Source organism: Notechis scutatus, chromosome 3, assembly GCF_049901735.1.
Source record: "Notechis scutatus isolate UNSWTSFEM ecotype Mainland chromosome 3, rNotScu1.2, whole genome shotgun sequence".
Taxonomy (NCBI): Eukaryota; Metazoa; Chordata; class Lepidosauria; order Squamata; family Elapidae; genus Notechis; species Notechis scutatus.
The window spans coordinates 84,583,341-84,603,556 of record NC_142011.1 but is presented as its reverse complement, the minus strand read 5'-3'; the positions used below and the strand labels follow the sequence as shown (position 1 = coordinate 84,603,556).

At 36.7% G+C, this 20,216-nt stretch overlaps 1 protein-coding gene across 1 annotated transcript in view; it reads left to right on the top strand.

The window, feature by feature from the left end:
• SNX7 (sorting nexin 7) overlaps positions 1 to 19,822 on the top strand; it is a 60,897-nt gene extending 41,075 nt beyond the window's left edge. The window contains exons 8-9 of the mRNA XM_026674088.2: positions 1,758 to 1,910; positions 19,032 to 19,822. Of these exons, the coding sequence (XP_026529873.1) occupies positions 1,758 to 1,910; positions 19,032 to 19,115 (237 nt within the window). The 3' untranslated portion in view covers positions 19,116 to 19,822. The remainder of the gene's footprint in view (positions 1 to 1,757; positions 1,911 to 19,031) is intronic.
• The last annotated feature ends 394 nt before the right edge of the window (positions 19,823 to 20,216 follow it).

Below are 20,216 nucleotides of genomic sequence, written 5' to 3'. Positions count from 1 at the left end.
TTAACCATTGATAGACTATTGAATTTGGATCAAAGATATAGTTCAGAATCTTGGCTCAGACATGGAAGTTTGGAAGTAATCACAGGATAATCACAGGAGGCTGAATCAAATTTTTAGTATCGCTCATAATTTCTGGAATGAATTAGTGGCATGATTTGCACACAATAGAATGCCATAATAGTTTTACATATACTGTATCACTAGACTTAGAGATCACAGTTATGGTATAATTGGACTGAAATCAAATGCACTCTGTTGTTTCAGATGAAACGTCATTTGGCATAATGTAAGAGTGACTGACAAATTCTTTGCAGATTATACTTTTAAAGAATTGTTTTTTATTTATAAAATTTATATGCCACCCATCTCACCGATAAGGTGTGTAAGCCACTGTGCATCTTACAACCGATAAACAGCTAAATACAGTATAAATATAATTAAAATTAAGGGTTATATAAAAACAAAGACCACGTGGACGGATAACACAAAAATGAGGTTTTCTTATTCCATCAACCATCTCAAGCAAGGAGCGCCTTCAACGGGGCCCCAAGGCAACTGGCCAAACTAGAAGGCCAGGATTACAAACAAATCCCATCTCTGATGGTAGAATGTTCCGCAGGCCGGAGCCACAGCAGAAAAGACTCTCCTTGACCCCTGCAGCTGAAATTCCTTAACATATGTAGTCCACAGGAAGCTTCTTCTGTTGAAGGAAGTCCCATTGGAACAAGATGGCACCACAGATATCCTGGGCCATGCCATAAAGCGCTTTAAAGGTAATGACCATTACCTTGAATTGGACCGAGAAGTAAACCTGTAACCAATATAGCTCACGCAATAGCAGTGTTATATACATCTCCTCCAGAATAGTCCATTGCCACTGCATTCTATACTAGCTGTAGCTTCCAAATACCTTTCAAACGTAGCCCCGTGTGGAGCACATTGCAGTAATCCAACCAAGAGATGGACAGAGCATGAATGTCCTTCCTGCAAGGACCATGTAATCTGAAATTCAACAAAAGGATACATCACAAGGAGAGTCCGATCTAGACAGGCTAAACAGAAAAGCTACATTTATTTCATTCTGGAGCCATTCCTCCAAGCCAGTGAAGAAACCAGAGGTGCTCAAAGGGTTTGGTCATGCAGCTCTTTCCCCCAACCCTGATCATGCCCAGAAAATTTCAGACCCCAAAGATCTCATCCAGGCCAGGTCTTCAAAGATGCTTTGAGCAGTAGATCCAAAGGAGATTTAAGAACAATAAACTACATTGTACAAGTACAGGTAAAGTAGGCAGTTGGGAAGTATGAGATTTTAAAAGAGGCTTCTACCTTCATACTGGGGAAGGCTAACCTGCTCAATTTTTGACAAGTCCTGTTGCTCTTAAAAGCCAGGAACCCTGCCAGGAAACAAACAAACAATCTCTACAGGGATTCGCTGTTGCCCTTTATGAACTAAGAGTGCCTCTACAAGAGAAATAACACTCCACTGCAGCTGCAAACAATAGGAGGTAGTCAATAGCAATAGGTAAGCAGTCTCAGGAAATCTCGTCAAGCATTACAGATCTGCTTAGTGATAGATCATTGATAAACTTCTAAGGAACCCCATAGTTTCCTAGAGGAAAATAGGTTGGAGAAAAGGAGACCCGACTCCCTTCTTGGAACGGAGCAAGATCCTTGTTACGATGCTATTAATGTTCCTTTCCTGATGTTGATATTATCTCCAAACTTGACTTTCGCCTAATGTGGGTTTTGTTTTTTAGTTGCCTGAAGAGATTGGAAAACTAGAAGATAAATTAGAGTGTGCCAATAACGCTCTGCAAGCGGATTGGGATAGATGGAAGCACAGCCTGCGTCTCGATATGAAAGCAGCATTTGGCACTATGGCAGAAAATAATCTCCGCTATTATGAAGAGGTAAAACAGCTTTTTAAAAACGATACCCAATTGTGTGATGTCTTTATATGGTTTGCTTCTAAAAAGAAGCATTTAAAAATAGAGTTGTTTCTTTTGTGTTCTTAGATGCAATTCAGAGTCAGCTGTACACACACGCAAACACACAAACACATATTGCTTTTAAGATCTCCATCAACAGAGGGCAGTCTTGATTTAAAAAGCACAAAGCATCTTTATTTATATATTTAATTCTTTGCTTAATTCAAGGAAGCTTCAGGATAGGAGAGTTTTGCTTTCTCGGGCTGTGGAAGAAAAGACTGCCAGATCTGATCAGCAGATTAATCCCCTATCTCTTTAAAAGATGAGTCAGAGGGGCAATTTTTGAATCAATAAAGACACATTTTAATCAGCATTAAAATTAGAAAGTAGCCTGAAGATTCAAAGTAGAGTTGTCATCTGCCTTTCCCTCATATTATCAAGCTAATCAAGTCTTGTTGGTGCTTAATCTCCTCACAAAGTAACATTTCCAAAATACTGAAGGATAAGCAGTTTCCAAGTCAGCAAGGGTATATAAATGAGAGATACGCTACTTTGATTTCCTTGAAAGCAATGTTTACACAGACATTGTCTATAAACCAGCAATCTGGGTTATTGGGAACAAGCTATGTGTCAGTGGGACAAACAGCTGCTTTATTCACACTTTCCTGCAAAACCAACCCTTTAAACAAGCCAGAAATGAAAAGTGGCTTTTTATTCTGTACTTGTATAGCCAATATAATGAAGATTACAGTAGAAAGGGATTATAGATCAGTTTCTAACAGTAACTATCTTAAATGGTCGGCTGTAATTTTCAGTAAAATTTCATTACATTCCTAATTATGGATCCAATCCATTAAACTAAAATTTACCTCTTCGAGTATTTATTAATCCAGTGTGAAATTTTAAAAGTAAAGAGAAATTCTAAAAATAAAGAGAGGTGCTACTCTTTTTTACAAATGAAACTGAACAAATGACAACCTCTAGTAATATTTATTGACACCCAACTAGGTTCAGCACATTTGTATTATGCTGCAGATTTTTTGCCCTGTACTATTTATGCTCAGCAGGGTTGCTGGTATGCAACTGAATAGTTTGAACAAATGAACCCACCATACAATGTCTGAACAATCTTTCCTATTGCAAAGGCACCTAATTTTATATTATAACACATATCCTTATGGATCTTGTTAAAGAATATTGTTCTTTAACAATACTGTAGCATTTCCTCACAGTTGAAGTTGTAACCATCTGAAACATGCTGAAAGTACACATCTTTTCACAAGAATGTCAGTTGAAAGGCAGAGATCTGGATAATCAAAGAGTGTTTAATTATGCTGAGAAATGCATAAGGCTGAAAATCTGCTCTTGCAGATCAAAATCAAAGCATTACTCGCACCAGAAGTCTTGCTGATCCTTCATATTTCCTCAGTCTCTTCCTATCCATGTGTATCTTCTCAACTGTATATTAGAGAAATGCCCCAAAGGTAATGATACAAATGTTGTGTGCTAAAAACTGTTCATGGATATATATTTTTTTCCTTTTCAAGAGAAAAGATTTGCAAAACTAAGCATAGCCATTTAAGTATCTCCTTGGACTGTTGTAACTTTCCTGAGAATGCTCAACCATTCTCCTGTTTTATAATGCTACAATTACGTTGTAAATGGTCCTTGCCCACTTCTAACATCCATTATAATAATCTAACTACTCAAGAAAAGCAATCAGTTTTGAGCATTGCAACCACTCGTCCTCCCTTCAGTTCAGAAACCTAATGAATTCATGGCAACTATACATCTGATCACTGCACCAGATGCAAAAAATGGACTCCTGTTTTTTATTCTTCTGGTATTATAATGAACTCCAAGGTGTCTGAAAAATACTGCTATATACTCCTAATATAGCAATATGACTACTTTTTAAAATATTTTTTTTTATTTTACTCCGAAAATTAAGGTAAAACACAGACTCCCCCAAAAGAGATTTTTTTAACTAAAACAAAACAAAGATAGACAAAACAATAAAAGAATGTGCATTAATAAAGAGAAAAACACACACATATATATTGCCCCCCCAGTTGAATAGTGATAAATATATTGGACCAATATTTGTTTTCCCCCTTGCAAAGCAGGCCCAGAATTTATAAACTTCTACCTCTACAGGTAGTCCTTACCTTCGACCACAACTGAGAGCAGAATTTCTGTTGCTAAGTGAGTTTGATCCATTTTACGACCTTTCTTGCAACAGTTGTTAAGTGAATCACTGCAGTTGTTAAGGTACTAACATGATGGTTAAATCTGGCTTCCCCATTGACTTTGCTTGTTAGAAGGTCACAAAAGGTGATCACATGATCCTGGGACCGTGGGACACTGCAACCATCATAAATATGAAACAATTATCAAGCATCTGAATTTTTATCATGTGACCATGAGGATGCGCCAACCGTGTAAAAAACTGTCATAAGTCACTTTTTTCAGTGTCCTTGCAACTTTAAACGTTCATTAAATGAAGGGTTATAAATTAAGAATTGCCTATAGTTGCAATCAATTTGACCTGTTATCTATTTACTATATATAAAGGCAAAGTAGTTAACAGATGAACCAGCAACAAAGTGAAACCTCAAAGCCTTCTGTTAACAATCTATTATTGTTAATTATTGTTAATTATTGAAAATCTCCAAAGCTTCTTATCAACCATAAATCACCACAATCATTCTCCCTGATCTGTCCAGAATCAAATATCTTTGTTTGATTCTTAATAGTAAAAGATTTTGATTGAGAACTTTCCTAACAATTGTGTTGGATTCCCCAAAATCATAAACCTCTGTTGTCAATCCGTTTTCCTCAAAACATTCAGTCTAAATTGTTCTCCAGCTAGATATATTAAGTTTATTCCCCAAACAAACAAAATGTTAAAAAGTTACGATATTTATGTAATTACTTACCAAGCGCATCTAAAATATATTGAAATAACCAAAATACCTTTACAATGCCTAAGGCATGTCACAACTTTTGAGCACTCCTAACGTTTGGAAATTGAAAGTTGAAAAATTTGACATGCCCTATAACCGCCAATCACTATCAGTCTGCTCAAGAAAGTCCAGTTCATCACTGATTAATTCTGTTAACTCCAAATCTGTAGAACCCATATCCCCTTCAGCTTTCTCCAACAAACTAGCAGTTTCCAAATCACGTTCTTTCTCCTTTAAATCTGCCAACAGCAGATTTAAATTCCAATGCATCCAGCTGATAGTTTGGTTTGGTCACAGTTGCTTGTGTCTGGATATCCTTTTTAGGTTGATCTATAACAATGGCTGTCAAACTCACGGCATTGCCTTGCTGTCACATGACATATCGCAACATTTTTTTCCCTTTGTGGGGCTGGGGAGGGCGTGGCCTGCATGTGAGCATCCGGCCCATGGGCCGCCATTTTGATACCCCTGATCTAAAACCATTATTATTTTACCATTATTATTATTTAAACTTTTTGCCAAATGGGGGGAAGGAGGGGTATTTTGAGATATTTGAGGTGAAATGTGGAGTTAGTTAAAATAGGACTGCTGCAATCAGTGTGAAATCTCAATGTGTCTTATGTAAGTATTGTTAAATTTTGATTTCAGTTGGAATAGGTTTCCTATTTTGTTTCATTCCATATTATAGGAAGACTTGTTTCAGTCGATAACTAGTCTGAGAAACATCAAATGATAGAGATGCTTTACTTAGAGCTTAATTAGAAATTCAGCCTGAAAACACTTTACAAGAAAAGGCTTGCAAATAAGTTTATAAACATTACTAGCACACATAAAATGAAATCATACCTGTAACTAAGAGCATTATAATCAAATGCATCAGCAGTTACCACACAGCCCTGGGAAGAATGTGCAGCTGTTTTATCTTTTGCAAACAGATGCCGTTTTTTGCAGTCCCAGATTCTCCAAAGCATTTGGACTTGAATCTGAACATTGTACAGCCCTAATAATTCCTTTAAGTTATATTTGCAACCTGTCAACTTGGTCCATGAATTTGAATGATTGATACATAATAGGGTAACTTTCATATGCTTGGATATGGTTAGCCCAACAGAATAGAATAGAATGGAATGGAATGGAATAGAAGAGAATAGAATAGAATAGAATAGAATAGAATAGAATAGAGCAGAACAGAGCAGAACAGAACAGAACAGAACAGAACAGAATTCTTTATTGGCCAAGTGTGATTGGACACACAAGGAATTTGTCTTGGTGCAAATGCTCTCAGTGTACATAAGAGAAAAGATATATTCATCAAGAGTCAAGAATCATCAGGTACAACACTTAATGATAGTCATAGGGTTCAATAAGCAATCAGCTATTTAGGACAAGGAATAAAAATGCTATTACGAATAAAACAGTGAGCATGTTTTAGTCTTCGCTTATTTTATTGTGTGTTTATGCATATAGACCTAATTTCAAAGCCATTTAATCTGATAGGAACTAGCACTACAAATGTCAGAGGAGGCATAGTTCGGTTTGCAAGGTATAGGATTTATACCTGCAGAGTGTTTTCATCTCCAGATAGCAACAGCAGGGAAAATTTCAAACTCTGCACAGGATTTCCAGTGAAGAAATGGCAGAGAAGAGGTAGAGTTAGTGACTGCCGCAGAATGAGGGACTCGGCGAGTAGACAAAGTCTTTATAATGTCTCTCTGGACAAGGAAAGGACTTGAGATTGCCCACAAGTGCTCCATATAGTTGCTCTTCTCAAAGAGACTGCAAGATAGCAGTCCACAGCAGGTTGGTAGTTCTGGGAGATGAGGGAATATACATTTTTGCTGAAACTTTAGCGCAGTTTCAAAACGACACTCTGCATACTTTTTCTAATCATTTTCAGACTGCTTTATAGGTGAACCTTTGGCTCCACAAATTTTACAGCACTTGGTCAGTTTCTTTCAATCCTTAACAAAATATCTGATGAATTACCCTTAATCCTTAGCAAAAGAATTTTTAAATAAAAGTTTCAGGACTTAAATTCTTTTTGTAAAATAAATTAAAGAAAAAAATAGGTATGTTGCTATCAGTGATAACTCTCAATGGACCTCTGCTGATTAGAACTAAATGACAAGTGTATGGAAAGAAGAGAGAAGTGGTTATATTTTAAGAGAAAGGGATAACTTACTAAAATTGTTTATATGTGATGAAAGCGGAAGTCAATCATTTATATATATATATATCTTTCGTATATTCTCATTCCTTTTCTACTTTTTCTACTGTTTTTCTCTCCTGTACTTTTTTCTTTTTATTGTTTTGGTTAATATTAGTTTTTATCATTTTAACTGTAATTTTTTTTAATAAAATTACTACAAAAATGAGCCTCAACCCCTATGGATTACATTGAGGTAGATGGCTTGAAACAAGGTAGAATGTTATCTGCCGCACTATGAGTTAGCAGGGAAAAGTGCTTTCCAAGTCTTTTACGTTCTCTTTTTTTTTAAACAAAGTTTTTATTTTTTTACAACAAACATACAAACAAAACATAAAAACATAAAACCCTCTTTCAATTATATACATACAGTATGTCAGTTGGTTATAATCTTTTGTGCTATCCCTTTTTTTTTACCATTATTCACAAGTTTTATAAATTCTCACCTTATCAATCTAGCTTGTGTTTATGTAATATCAATTATTAAACATTCATTTGACTAAACTATTTTTCCACCATTTTATATGAGATATTCTAATTTTCATTATGATTTAATCTTATACATTCATCCAATGGTTATATATTTTATATTGTATTCTATATCAATCTATTAACTTTTATTGTAAGGCTTACTAATCTATTTCTTTACCATGTTTTTTTGTCTAACCATTGATAAAATAAATCCCATATCATATAAAATTGTTTATCCTCTTGTTCTCTAATTTCAAGTGTCAATTTACTCATTTCGGCACAGTCCATGATTTTCTTAATAATTTCCTCCTGCATAGGTATTTTTTCATTTTTCCAATTCTTAGCAAATACAATTCTAGCCACTGTTAAAACATTTACAGTCAAATATTTCAATTCTTTACAATATATTTCCGGTATAATTCCCAATAAAAATATATCAGGTTTAAAGTCTATGTGTTGTTTTGTCATTTTTTCCAACCATGTGTGGATTATAGTCCAATATCTTTTTGCATCCAAGCATGTCCACCACATGTGGTAATATGAACCAGGTATCTGATGACATTTCCAACATTTATCCGATTTATTCTTGAACATCCTCGCAATTCTCGCAGGGCGTAAGTGCCACCTGTAAAACATCTTACACAAATTTTCTTTATATGAAGTTGACATTGTCATTTTATAATTTTGAGACCACAATTTTTGCCATTTATCTAAGTCAATCCCATATCCAAAATTTTCCCCCCACACAATCATTTTTTCTTTTACTTGTTACCTTTGCAGTTGGTTTATGATATATCATTTCTATGGCTTGAGTAAATTTTTTTACCAAAGCCCATTTGGTCCAATTGTAACAGCATAAAACGCCATTTCACATTATCAAAAGCTTTTTGTGCATCTAAAAACATCAGAGCCATTTGTTTTTCGGGATGTGCCTCATAGTATTCCAGTGTATCTAAAATTATTCTCGTATTATCTTTAATCTGTCTCTTTGGCAGAAATCCATTTTGATCAGGGTGAATAAAATTGTTTAAGTATCTTTTCAGTCTTTCTGCCAGAATTGAAGCAAAAATTTTATAACCTGAATTTAATAGTGATATTGGTCTGTAGTTTTTAACTTGCTGTGGGTCTGTGTCCTCCTTCGGTACAAGTGTGATATATGCTTCTGACCAAGTTTTGGGTATTCTCTTCTTTGTCATAACTTCATAATTTCGAATAAGTGAAGATTCAATGTTTCCTGGAATGTCTTATAAAATTCCACTGGCAAACCGTCCAGACCTGGTGCTTTCCCAATGTTTTGCTTTTTTAAAGCTTCTGTTAATTCCATCATTGTTATATTACTTTCTAACATTATTTCAATATCTTTGGGTATCTGAAGCAAATTTGCTTCCTGTAAGTATTGTTGAATTCTTTCTTCCTGAACATTCTCTTGATGGTACAGTTTTCCATAATAATCTTGAGTAATTTTTTTCTTCTCCGCATTTTCATAGCATACATGTCCTTGTTCGTTTATCAATTGATTTATCCTTCTCGAGTCTCTTTCCTTTCTCAATTTATATGCTAGCCATCTGCCTGGTTTGTTTGCATCTTCAAAATAGTTCTGCTTAGCATTTTAAATTTTTTGTACTATTTCTTCTTTTTCCATTAGCCCCATTTTATGTTTAGTTATGTCCATTTTAATTTTAATGTCCTTTTTTGTGGAAATTTCTGTAGTTCTTTTTCCAATTTCTTGTAGTCATCTTCCAATATTTTAATGGTTTTTTTCTGTTTTATATTTGTTTTCCTTGCATTATCAAGCCTCTTGTATAAGCCTTCATCGTGCCCCAGAGGTTCTGTAATGATGTATCCTCTTTTGTGTTTTCTTTGAAGAAAAAAGTCAATTCTCTCTCAATTTTCTGTTTAAAGTCTTTTTCCTTTAATATCGTATTATTTAAAGTCCATCTAGATCTCCTTTTTTGTCCTTTCCATACAAGTGTCATTGGATTGTGATCTGCCTAGGTATTTGCTTCTATTTCAATGTCTTGTATGTTAGAAAGCAATTCTGTTGACATCCATATCATACCTATTCTACACCATGATGCATGTCTATTTGAATAAAAGGTATATTGTTTATTTTCTGCATTTCTCTCTCTCCATGCATCTTTTTAAGTTTTATCACATCTACCATTCGAAAGAAGGATTTTGGCAAGTGTCTTTCTAGCTTTCTTTGCTGTTTTTTGTGTTTTATAGTCCAATTTGTCATTTATTATTCTATTAAAATTTCCCATCAGACAGATATTAGCATAGTCCAGTTCAATTATTTTCTTATGTAATTTCCTGTAAAAAATCTTGATTATCATTTCGAGCATAAATTGCTATTAAAAGTATCTTTAGATTATTGTCCATTATCTCCACCATCAAAATCCATCCGTCATCATCTGTATATATTTGTTCCGCAGGGATTGTATCTCTAATGTATAACACCACTCCTTTCTTTTTATACCATGTCAACGCTGTAAATAATTTCCCTAATTTTTGTTGTTTCAATATATAATCATGTTGTTTTTTAATATGTACTTCTTGTAGGCAGATTATATCAAATTTTAATTTCCCTAATTTATGAAATATTTTTCTTCTTTTAGTAGCTAAATTAAGTCCATTTATATTAATTGTAATCAGTTTTCTCTCATCCATTTTAGACTTTATAAGAAGGATTTGTTGCTCTAGTAGATGTTGGTTCTCGTTGCTCTCTGGGTACACCACCTAAGGCTCCTTCTTTTTCAATTACTGCTATACATTCCTCTTGAAATTCAGTTAACGACTCTTGTTTTCTTTTATCTTCCTCCCTTCCTCTAAAATATTCCATATAGAATAACTCAGCTTTTTCAACTGTATCAATTCTGTGTCTTTGTTCCTGCCAGGTAAACATGAGACCTTCTTGTAACAGCCATCTGTAATTTATTCCGCTCTTAAGTAACTCCTTGGTCAAGAATAAATATTCTCTTCTTATCTATCTCACTCTTCTTGGTACCTGTTTCAGTACCACTATTTCTTTATCTTTGTACTTTAGTGTTTTTTCTCTTGCTGCCTGCAGTATTTGTGATTTTATTATTTTCTTAGTAAATCTGATATGAGCTTCTCTTGGCAGTTTATTTCTTGTATAGACACGAAAAACCTCACCCATTCCATCCATCATCTTCTCTTTAGTTACCTCTAATGCTTCTGCCAGGATTTCTGTCATCATTTCAGCAAGGTTTTCACCTTTTCTTCTTCTATATTTTGAAATCTAAGATAGAATTCTGATCTATCAATTTCCCATCCCAATGATTGCAAAGATCTGCCCTTGTCTCTTTCCACTTCACTCAATTGGGTATTCATATCTCCAATCTTCTTATCTCTCTGTACATCTTGTTCTTCAATTTTCTTGATTCTATCCTCGTATTACATCATCATCTGCTGAATATTTTCAATTTTCTCATCTGTCTTTTCAGTTCTTTGCTCAATATTCTCTGTTCTCTTTTCAATATTATCTGTTTTTACTTGTATCTTTTGAATTCCTTGCATAATCATCTGCAGTGTCACTTCTTTCTCCTTTTCTTGTTGTAATATCACCTGTATTGATCGTTGTCCTCCAGATGGTGAGGAGAAGAAATCAGGATTGAAGAAGCTGAGGCTGGTATCGTTCTGCTCATCTTAGAATGCTTAATAGGAAAATTGAGAAGAAAAAGCAAGAGCAGCCAACTGTCACTCCAATAAAAAATAAATAAAAGCTAAAAATAAAAAAGGGAAGGGAAAAAATCTTCAGGCACTTGAATACCTTAATCCAATTGGTTCCAATTATGTAGAAAAAAAGGGAAAAAAAAGAAAAAAATGGAAAATGGAAAAAGGATGAAAAAAAAATAGGAAAAAAATTAAAAAGACAGAAATCAGTATATTCCCCTTGCTAAAAAGGTAGAACAAAGGGAGGAGGGAGGGAAAAAAAAGTAGTCTTATTCCTGCATCGAAGGACTCAAGTCCAAATATAAAAATCCAACTGGGCGGGGGAGTAGAAAAAAAAGGTCTTTTACATTCTCTGTGGAACACTGATTTTTAATTAAATGAGATACAGAAGATTCTATCAACATAAGAATATGCTATGCTCCATCCGTTCAAAGGACTATCCAGTTCAACAGAGCATTTAGTCAGTTAGTTGTCTGGGTAATAATCCCTTCTTACTGATATAATCTAGTGACTGGGCTTCAGCCCAGTGCTTTGTGCAGAAAAAAATAGTCTTTGTTACCCTGGAAAAAGGCCAAGATAAACAGTAGGTATCACTGTACATAAAAGGTTGCTTTCTGAAAAGATTGATCTTTTGTAACAACATCAGTGTTCCTGTGGCAACCCTTTTGTGAATGGGCAAGCCCCCATAAATCTACAGCTATTTTATTTTATTATTTATATGCTGCCCATCTCCCCTAGGATTCTAGGCAACTTACGGATAGTAAAAAGATAAATAGAAAAGCAGCTAAAAATTTAAAACCATGCAAAAAAATCAGGAACCAAGAGACAAATGGTACAATCTTCTTACCCCATCAGTCACATCCAGTGGTGAGCACCCATCTCGGGACCCTAAGCCAGCTGGCAAAACCAAATGTTAATACCCTTCCAAAAGGCCAAAAGGATAGGAGCAGTTTTCAACTTCGGTAGAGTATTTCACAGGGACAAGGCCACAGTGGAAAATCCACCAGGATTCCTTAGCAGACAGGGTCCATAGTAAGCCTCTTTTTCTGCTGCAGGTGGGGCAGGCTAGTCCCAGGGACATCTATAGCATGTGCCTACCATCCCAAAACTACCTACCTAGCAGTTGAAAAGCATGCATATGCAAGTAGATGAATAAGTACTACATGTAAGCATGCAGGAAGGTGGTAACAGCATTCCATGTTTGGACACACACTTTTTTGCTGTGGTGTGATGTCATGCCAGCCACATAACCACCATCTTCCAAGAACCCTAACCCTAGTCCTCTTTGGCTTAAGAAATGGACTAGCAAGGTAAAACCTGTGGGGACACTTTTACCCCTAGCTCTTTTAAAACTTCATGGGCAGTGGAGATCCAGAAAATTGGACTAATTTTCTAAACTAATTAAAATATCCATGTTTGAGTGTGTTGTGTGAACACAACCATAGCAATAACTTTGATCCTCTAGCACACTGAAAATATTAGATAAACAAAATTGGTTCCTAACATAGGCATTAAAATGAAGGAATGAGCTATCACATATGCATTTTCTGCGTCATTCCAAGACCTTTAATTACTGTAGTGTTACCATGCATTGAACTGCCAAGTATTGAGAATGCACACGGTGCAAATACAATGCTGTGTTGGCATTGTGAACCATTTCTCACACATACTGCACCAAGTATCTCTGTCCAAAACAGAAAGAAAAACAGTGAGACTTTTGAATGGGAAGAAAATGATGAATACACAACTGCTTGACAATCAAAAGAGTGTACTGTTCATAAAATGTGGCAGCTGATACGATGTGAGTTTGTAACACATATCTGTGAGAAGAAAAGATGAAGGTTTATGAGGCATTCCACATCTAAATTTAATTCATTGTTTTAGTGGACAGTTCATTAATAATCATATTATCATGCTTGAAGGGATGTTCTTCTAGAGAAAGCAAAAAACAGTTTAAGGCTACATAAAATAGTATTCTTGTGTTCATGTCGGAAGCACCAAGGCTGAAAGCACCAGGCTGAAAGAATTAACCGGGTACATCACTGTTGCCTGGGAAACACCTAGTTTCATGTCCCCATTAATGTACCCACTGAAGTGGTACCTATCTATCTACCTACTTCTGATTACTCACTTTCAAACTGCTAGATCAGCAGGAGCTGGAGCAAATGACAGGAGCTTACCCTGCCACGCACATTTGGGTCTCAAACATGGGCTTGTTGATTATCAGCTTAGTTTCCCAACCATGAGCAACCGTTGTAAGGTCTGCCTCACCAGTCTTCTAAAGAAAGCAAAACTCTTGAAACAAAAGCCATTTCAAAAGGAATTTTTATTGGAAGATTGTGATAGCAAGAAGATATAGGCATGAACTAAGATTTCCCTCTCAAAACGTTAGATTGCAAACCTAACCATTGCAAACAGAGCCTCTCCCAAAATCTGTCCCGTCATCAAGCCAATCCCGAGGTGTGAAGATGTTATGGGAAACTCAGGTCGAGAAGGTGATAAATGTCGGTCCCCAAGGCAACGCTGCTGCTCTTCTCCGTAGACAAGATAAGGCAGCTGGCTCGAGGCACATTGCTTTCCCCCATCCCAAAATGGGATGGTTACAGCAAGGCAAAGCAAGGAATAGAAACAGAAACCTCCTACAGAGATTCCCCCCAAGCCTCCCCCGTCCTACCAGAATGATAGTGTCCTTATAGGACTCTACGCGACCTGACAATCATGCTCCTAGTAATAGTAAGTCTTAAGAATACATCTCTCTGTGTATATGGATGGGCGCCATTTCATTGGAAGATAATGCCACTGCATGAGGAAGTGTCCCACTACGGGAATTACACAGCACCAGAGGATTTATATGGAGGGCATCCAGTTGGTGTTTTGGGTTACTACAGTATTCCCAGGTGACAGTGCATCCAACTTTAGCCAGTTTACTAAGTCTATTGTAATTCCTTGACTCACATCTAAGATTAGTTCCAATTCCTCAGAAGTACCATCTCAAAAAGAGATGATTAGACATGTCAAACACGCGGTCTGTGGGCCACATCCGTCCAGCGATATGCCAAGGGTTATCCCAAGGGGCCATCTTGGAAATGGCGAGGGACCAGTCAGTGCGGCCCCAGCCCACCCTGGCCACGCCCACCCAGTTGGCTGCAATGACCAGGCCACGCCCACCCTGACCCCCCAAGGGCAAACAAAATCCTGATATGGCCCGCAATGGGATTGAGTTTGAAACCTGTGGCCTAGATCTTGTGTCTTAGGGTATACAAGCAATGCTGAAGCTTGCGGTATCAGATGTTATATGTTAATTTACTGTTATTGTTAGAATAGTTGCCTGATTGTCTACACCCTGACCTGTAGTGCGATGTTTCTCAACCTTTGCAAGTTTAAACTGCGTGGACCAACTCCCAGAATTTCCCAGTCAACTGGCTCACTTCTATTTCCCAGCTGGCTGGCTGAAGAATTCTGGGAGTTGAAGTCCACACAGCTTAAACTTGTCACAGTTGAGAAACGCCACTTTAATGAATCAGCTATGCCTATTGGATTTTGGCCAACCAGATGATTAATTGCAGAAGTTATACTCAAATGCCTGAGAATTAAACTAGTTAGAGCAGTGTACCTGAGAGAAAGGGGTTCTTTAGCAGTAGCTTCATATTCACTGAAGAATATGAAGAAATAAAATTACTTATTTTTCTGCTTTATGTAGGCACAGAAGCCCTTAAAAGATGAAGAAAACTGTTTGTTTTTTTTAATTAAGATAAGAAAGTAACCCTAACCTGTGAATAAGCTGAAACGTCCATTAGTTTTGCCATGGCTAAGCTGGGTGAAATCTAGAATAAAGGGTTTTAATAAATGGTGTCCCAAAAGTGCTTTTCTCAGAGGCAACTGGACTTTCTTGTTTTCTTTGAAGACATTTTGCTTCTTATCCAAGAAGCCTCTTCAGTTCTGACTGGGTGGTGGGGAATGGAAGGATTTATATTCCTTGCAGACAGCTAGTCATTTGCATTCTTTCAGAGGCCACTTGAAGGTTTATCTGTGTCCTCTGAGTCACCTCTGAGTAGTGCAAATGGATGTGGAGCCTTTTTTGAACTACTGAAATTCTCATCATCCAGGTCATGGTTGTCCCAAAAGTGCTTTTTCAAGAGGCAGCTATTCCATCAGCAGTTCCAAGAAGCATCACACCATTTGCACTACTTATCATGACCTGGATGACTGAGAATCTCCATAGGCCATAAATGTTGTCATCCTGTAATTTATACATGGAAAAGAAGGCTACTGTATTGCCCCTAAAGTACATGATCCAAATAACTGATGTGGTTGTTTTTTGCAGCAAGTAGTTATTTTTAAGAAGATTATTTTAGTGCTTTCTAATTAATAACAAAAAAAGAAGAAAATACAGAAGAGAAAAAAGGAACATATAAAACGTGGTTTGACAAAAAAAAGTGAAATAGAACAGAGATAGAAAACAATATGTTGTAACAGTAGCATCAATAGTAGCCTTTGCAAGTTAATCATCCAGTTTTGGTTTCAGCGAGTCCTTGAGGGTCATCTACATATAGCTATGGTATCAAACTCAAGGCCCGTGGCCAAATCCAGCCCACGGGGTGCTTATATCTGGCCCCCGGGGCCACCCTGGAATCGACTGGGCACTGATCTACAGCCTGTTGGCGGCTGGCAGCATGCTGGAGGACCATGCCATTGTAGCCAAAAAGGGAGCTTGAGGGGCCCACACCACATACAACACAAGGCGCCCCCGACACAAGTGATATCAAGTTGGCCATGTCCACCTCGCCCATCCACCTCCCCGAGGTCAAACACAACCCTGATGTAGCCCTCAGTGAAATTGAGTTTGACACCCCTGACATACAGTGAAAACACTGCAACTGTGAGGAACATTTGAAGCAATTTCAGTATAGATTGTCCTTGTTTAACAACAATATGAAGGTATGTTATTTGACTTGTTATTTGTATGTCCCTTTTAATTGTAAAGAGATCAACCAGTTTATTTTGTATATCCACTGTAGCCTCTTTCCACAGGGATGGGATGCTACTGGTTCTGCCTGGTTCTAAAGAACCGGTAGCTCTGAAGAGCAGCAGACACAGAACCGGTTCTGTGTTTGCTGCTGTTTGGCCCACCGGCCTGCCCAGGCTCTTACCTGTCCTTTATTTCCTGCTTTTTCAACCTCAGCTGCTTTGCGCAGCACAGCTGAGGTTGAAAAAGCAGGAAAAAAATAGGCTTTTCAAATGCTGTGCACCCGTGCACAGTGCTTTTCAGCTGTCCAGGTGGCATAGCTGATTATTTTTTTGCACGTGCACGCAAAGCGTAGTCACTGAACCGGTAGTAACCGGTTGAATCCCACCCCTGTCTTTCCATATAATTCTTGTAACTGTCATTTTTAAATTTATTTTCAGAGCAGTCTCAGTCTTGTCTGGTTAAAAGTGTTCCTCTTCCACAACTTCTTTTTAACACAATTTGTCTATTATGACAGACACTTTTAAAATTAATGTCTGGGTCCATTGTTCAAAAATACTCTTCAATAAAATGTTTTGCTTAGTTCTATATTAGTGTTTTAATTTAAGTGTTTGCCTTTAATTGTAATATTTAGTTCCTTCTGGTTCTCTCTTGTGTTCAGCCTTCAGAGTCTCATCCTATCAGGCCTTTTTATTAAAAGCATTTATTAAAAGTCATCCTCTTGTCCAGAGTGGAATTACAAAGAGCCAGTTTACTCACTGGCTTACTGTGGTTGTCCTCTCCATTTTTAGCAGAGCCATCTTCTCAATTTTTTAAACTTATATTCATTTATGTAACCAAATATGTGTTTGGGAATTCAGATTCTTCTGTAACGTATTTTGTTATTTAAGCTAAGTGCTCTGCTCCAATTAACAAGATACATAATTAACCATGTGAACATAAAAGTAAGGTCTCTGCGCTTTGGGCTCCCGGCTTTGCTTCTGGAGAACATCCGCTGTGGAATTGCCGTTCCTTCTGAAATTCTTTCTTTTTCAGTTCCTTAGCATGAAAAATGAGTTTATAGCAATAGCAATAGCACTTAGAGTTATGTACTGGTCCACAGTGCTTCACGGCACTCTCTGAGCAGTTTACAATGTTAGTATATTGTCCCCGACAATCTGGGTCCTCGTTTTACTGACTTCAGAAGGATGGAAGTCTAAGTCAACCTTGAGCCAGTCCAGATCAAACTCCTGGCAGTGAGCAGAGTTAGCCTGCAATACTGCATTCTAACCACCGTGCCACCATGGCTCTTGATCCTGAGAAAGAGCAATTAGTACAAATTAACTGGAAAGAGTAACATGATATAGGGATTCCTAATTTATGCATATAGCAATAGCACCGCTTCATAATGCTTTACAGCCCTCTCTAAGTATTACAGAATCAGCATATTGCCTTCAACAATCTGGGTCCTCCTTTTACCAATCTCAGAAGAATGGAAGGCTGAGTCAACCTTGAGCCGCTCAGCAGAATTAGCCTGCAATACTGCATTCTAACCACTGTGCCACCACAGCTCTTATATGACTGGATATGTAATTTGCCATCAATTACTCATGAAATTTTACGGGTTACGAGCAGTAGATCTACCCAAAAATGTAATGACAGAAGCTTGCCTGAAACTGCACATTGCAATGAAATATTATCTCAACTTATAGGAATGATGGCATCAGTTTCAGCAATGGCAGGTTAAGCCTGCAAAAGATTTTGGTATTGCAGGCAGCTGTGTGTACAATACATTGGCAACTATGATAATTATGCCTTAATCCTATCTGGAGCATTAGTAAGGATCATGGAGTATTTAAGAATGTGAAGTAATTTCTTTGCCAGCATAGTAAATATTAGATCTCTGAGCTGAGAGCAATCAAACATTCCCTTGACTCACAGTAGTTGTGCTGAGAGCAATAATCTGTTCTCTTGACTTGCTCTATATGAGACTATCACAGCCCTCAGCAGAATTGTGGCTGTCTTAGAATTTCTCAGTTCAATGGTCTGTTATTTTACAACGAGGTGCCAAATTAAAGCAATAATCATAGTACACTTACAAAATCTTGTTAGTTAATCTAGAATAGTTTACTACCTTATTTGTGCAGGTTAATTACTTCTTAAAAGAAGTGCTTCCCAAAGTTTTTCCTTCTTTATCTGAAATTGATTATCAGAAAGCCCCATTTATCGTTTATCAGAAAATTCTTCTTTAAATATCCCTCTTGTGACTGGATCATGAGTTTGGGTGTTGTTACCCAAAGAAAAATCACTTTTATTCAGTTTTGGATAATTTACTCAAGTTTGGGAAGCGCTGCCTTTAAAGCATAACTTCAGTACGTAATACCATACTCAGCAGGGGTATTCCAAGACCATTCTGTTCTTCTGGGAATGAGATCTAGAGTTACAGAAATGAGTTAGCCATTCTGAGTTACTCAAAAGTATTCCCGTGTATCTCAGATTATCCCAGATCTCATGCCCTCTATCATCTGACATGGGAAGTTGTAAATGTGCCTTTTGGGTTTTTATCAGCGAATTGGCAAAAACATTAGGACGGTGGGAGGATGAAATGTGCCAAAGTTCAGAAAAATCAGAAATCAGTGGACTCCCATTTTGCTTTACACAAGACTAGGATGAAACTTACAGGAACATAAAGTGTTATACAAGGGCATGAAGCCTCCCAAATTGTGCAGAAGACAGTCCTGGGGTTTTTCCATACAAAATATTTGCTGTCATTTGAGAATTCCAAAGTTTCCAAGTTAATTTTTTCTTTTCTTTTCAAGTGTCTTGCCACCTGGGAGTCCTTCTTGACCTCTCAAACTGCAGCAGACATTACCTTGGAAGAAGAATCTGAAGATCAGTCTTGATCGAGGCATCCTCCTCTGAATTGTTCTTCACCAAAGAATTAATTTATATTTGAGATGAAATTCATTTATTGTGTAGAGATATTAAGATTCAAGAGTGGGAGAGTAAGCTTATGTCAGGTATTCTATTATCCTGAACTTTATTTGAATCATGGTTTGTGTATGTGCTTTTGGTAGTGGGGGAAAAAAAGAGAGAGGCCCAGTTCAGATGTAACAGTAACCTCATTTAATACTGTGGGAAGAAGTTTAGTACTTCAGTTCATGCACCCCTGCTTCCTCTCTTTTTGATGGAAATACAATTGAATTAGAAATTTTCTCTCCAGTTCTACAATCACTATAGCTTAAGACTAAATCCAAACCAGCAATTGAGAAACAAGTCTGTTTCTGAGACAGTGAGTTTCAATGAATTTAGTTTTACTTAGGTCTACTCAAAATAAACTCAGAGAAAGCAATGAAAGGGAGACATTATGTTCTTTCTTGTAACATTAAACTGTGTTAGTAACACCTTACAACTATGATTTAGCACTAACCTATGGGTTGTAACACTTTCTTATAATACTTAACAATGGTTACACATCCAAACTGGGCCACTGAGGTGAGAATATATGATTGCCAGCATTTTTCTGGAGATATTTTTTTTTAAATACTGTGCAATTTGAATATAAAATATTTTAAATATGCATTTTAATAATAAAAAAAATGAATAGGAATTTCTTCATTTTCTCTTTATGATTATAGCTAAGCTCTAACCTGGCCATTATTCTAAATTTCATAATAATGTTCAAATGAACATTACATTTAATGCATACAGTGACAATGAAATATTCACCACTGGAAAGAATATGGAAGCTGTGAAATGTAGTTTCTACCCCAATTAGCCTGACATGTCTGACACCAGGAAATGCATTTCTTAAAATAGTAAAAAAATTGGCTTCCTGACAGATGTTTATTTAAAGAGCCATTTTTATTTGTTACAGATAGAGTTGTTCTTTTCAAAGGAATATCTTGTTCCCCTTTTAAAAGATGTTAGCTTACATATATATATTTATTACTTTTTTAACAATAAGTTCTAGTTTTCATTGATTCAGTAGTAAAATATTGGGT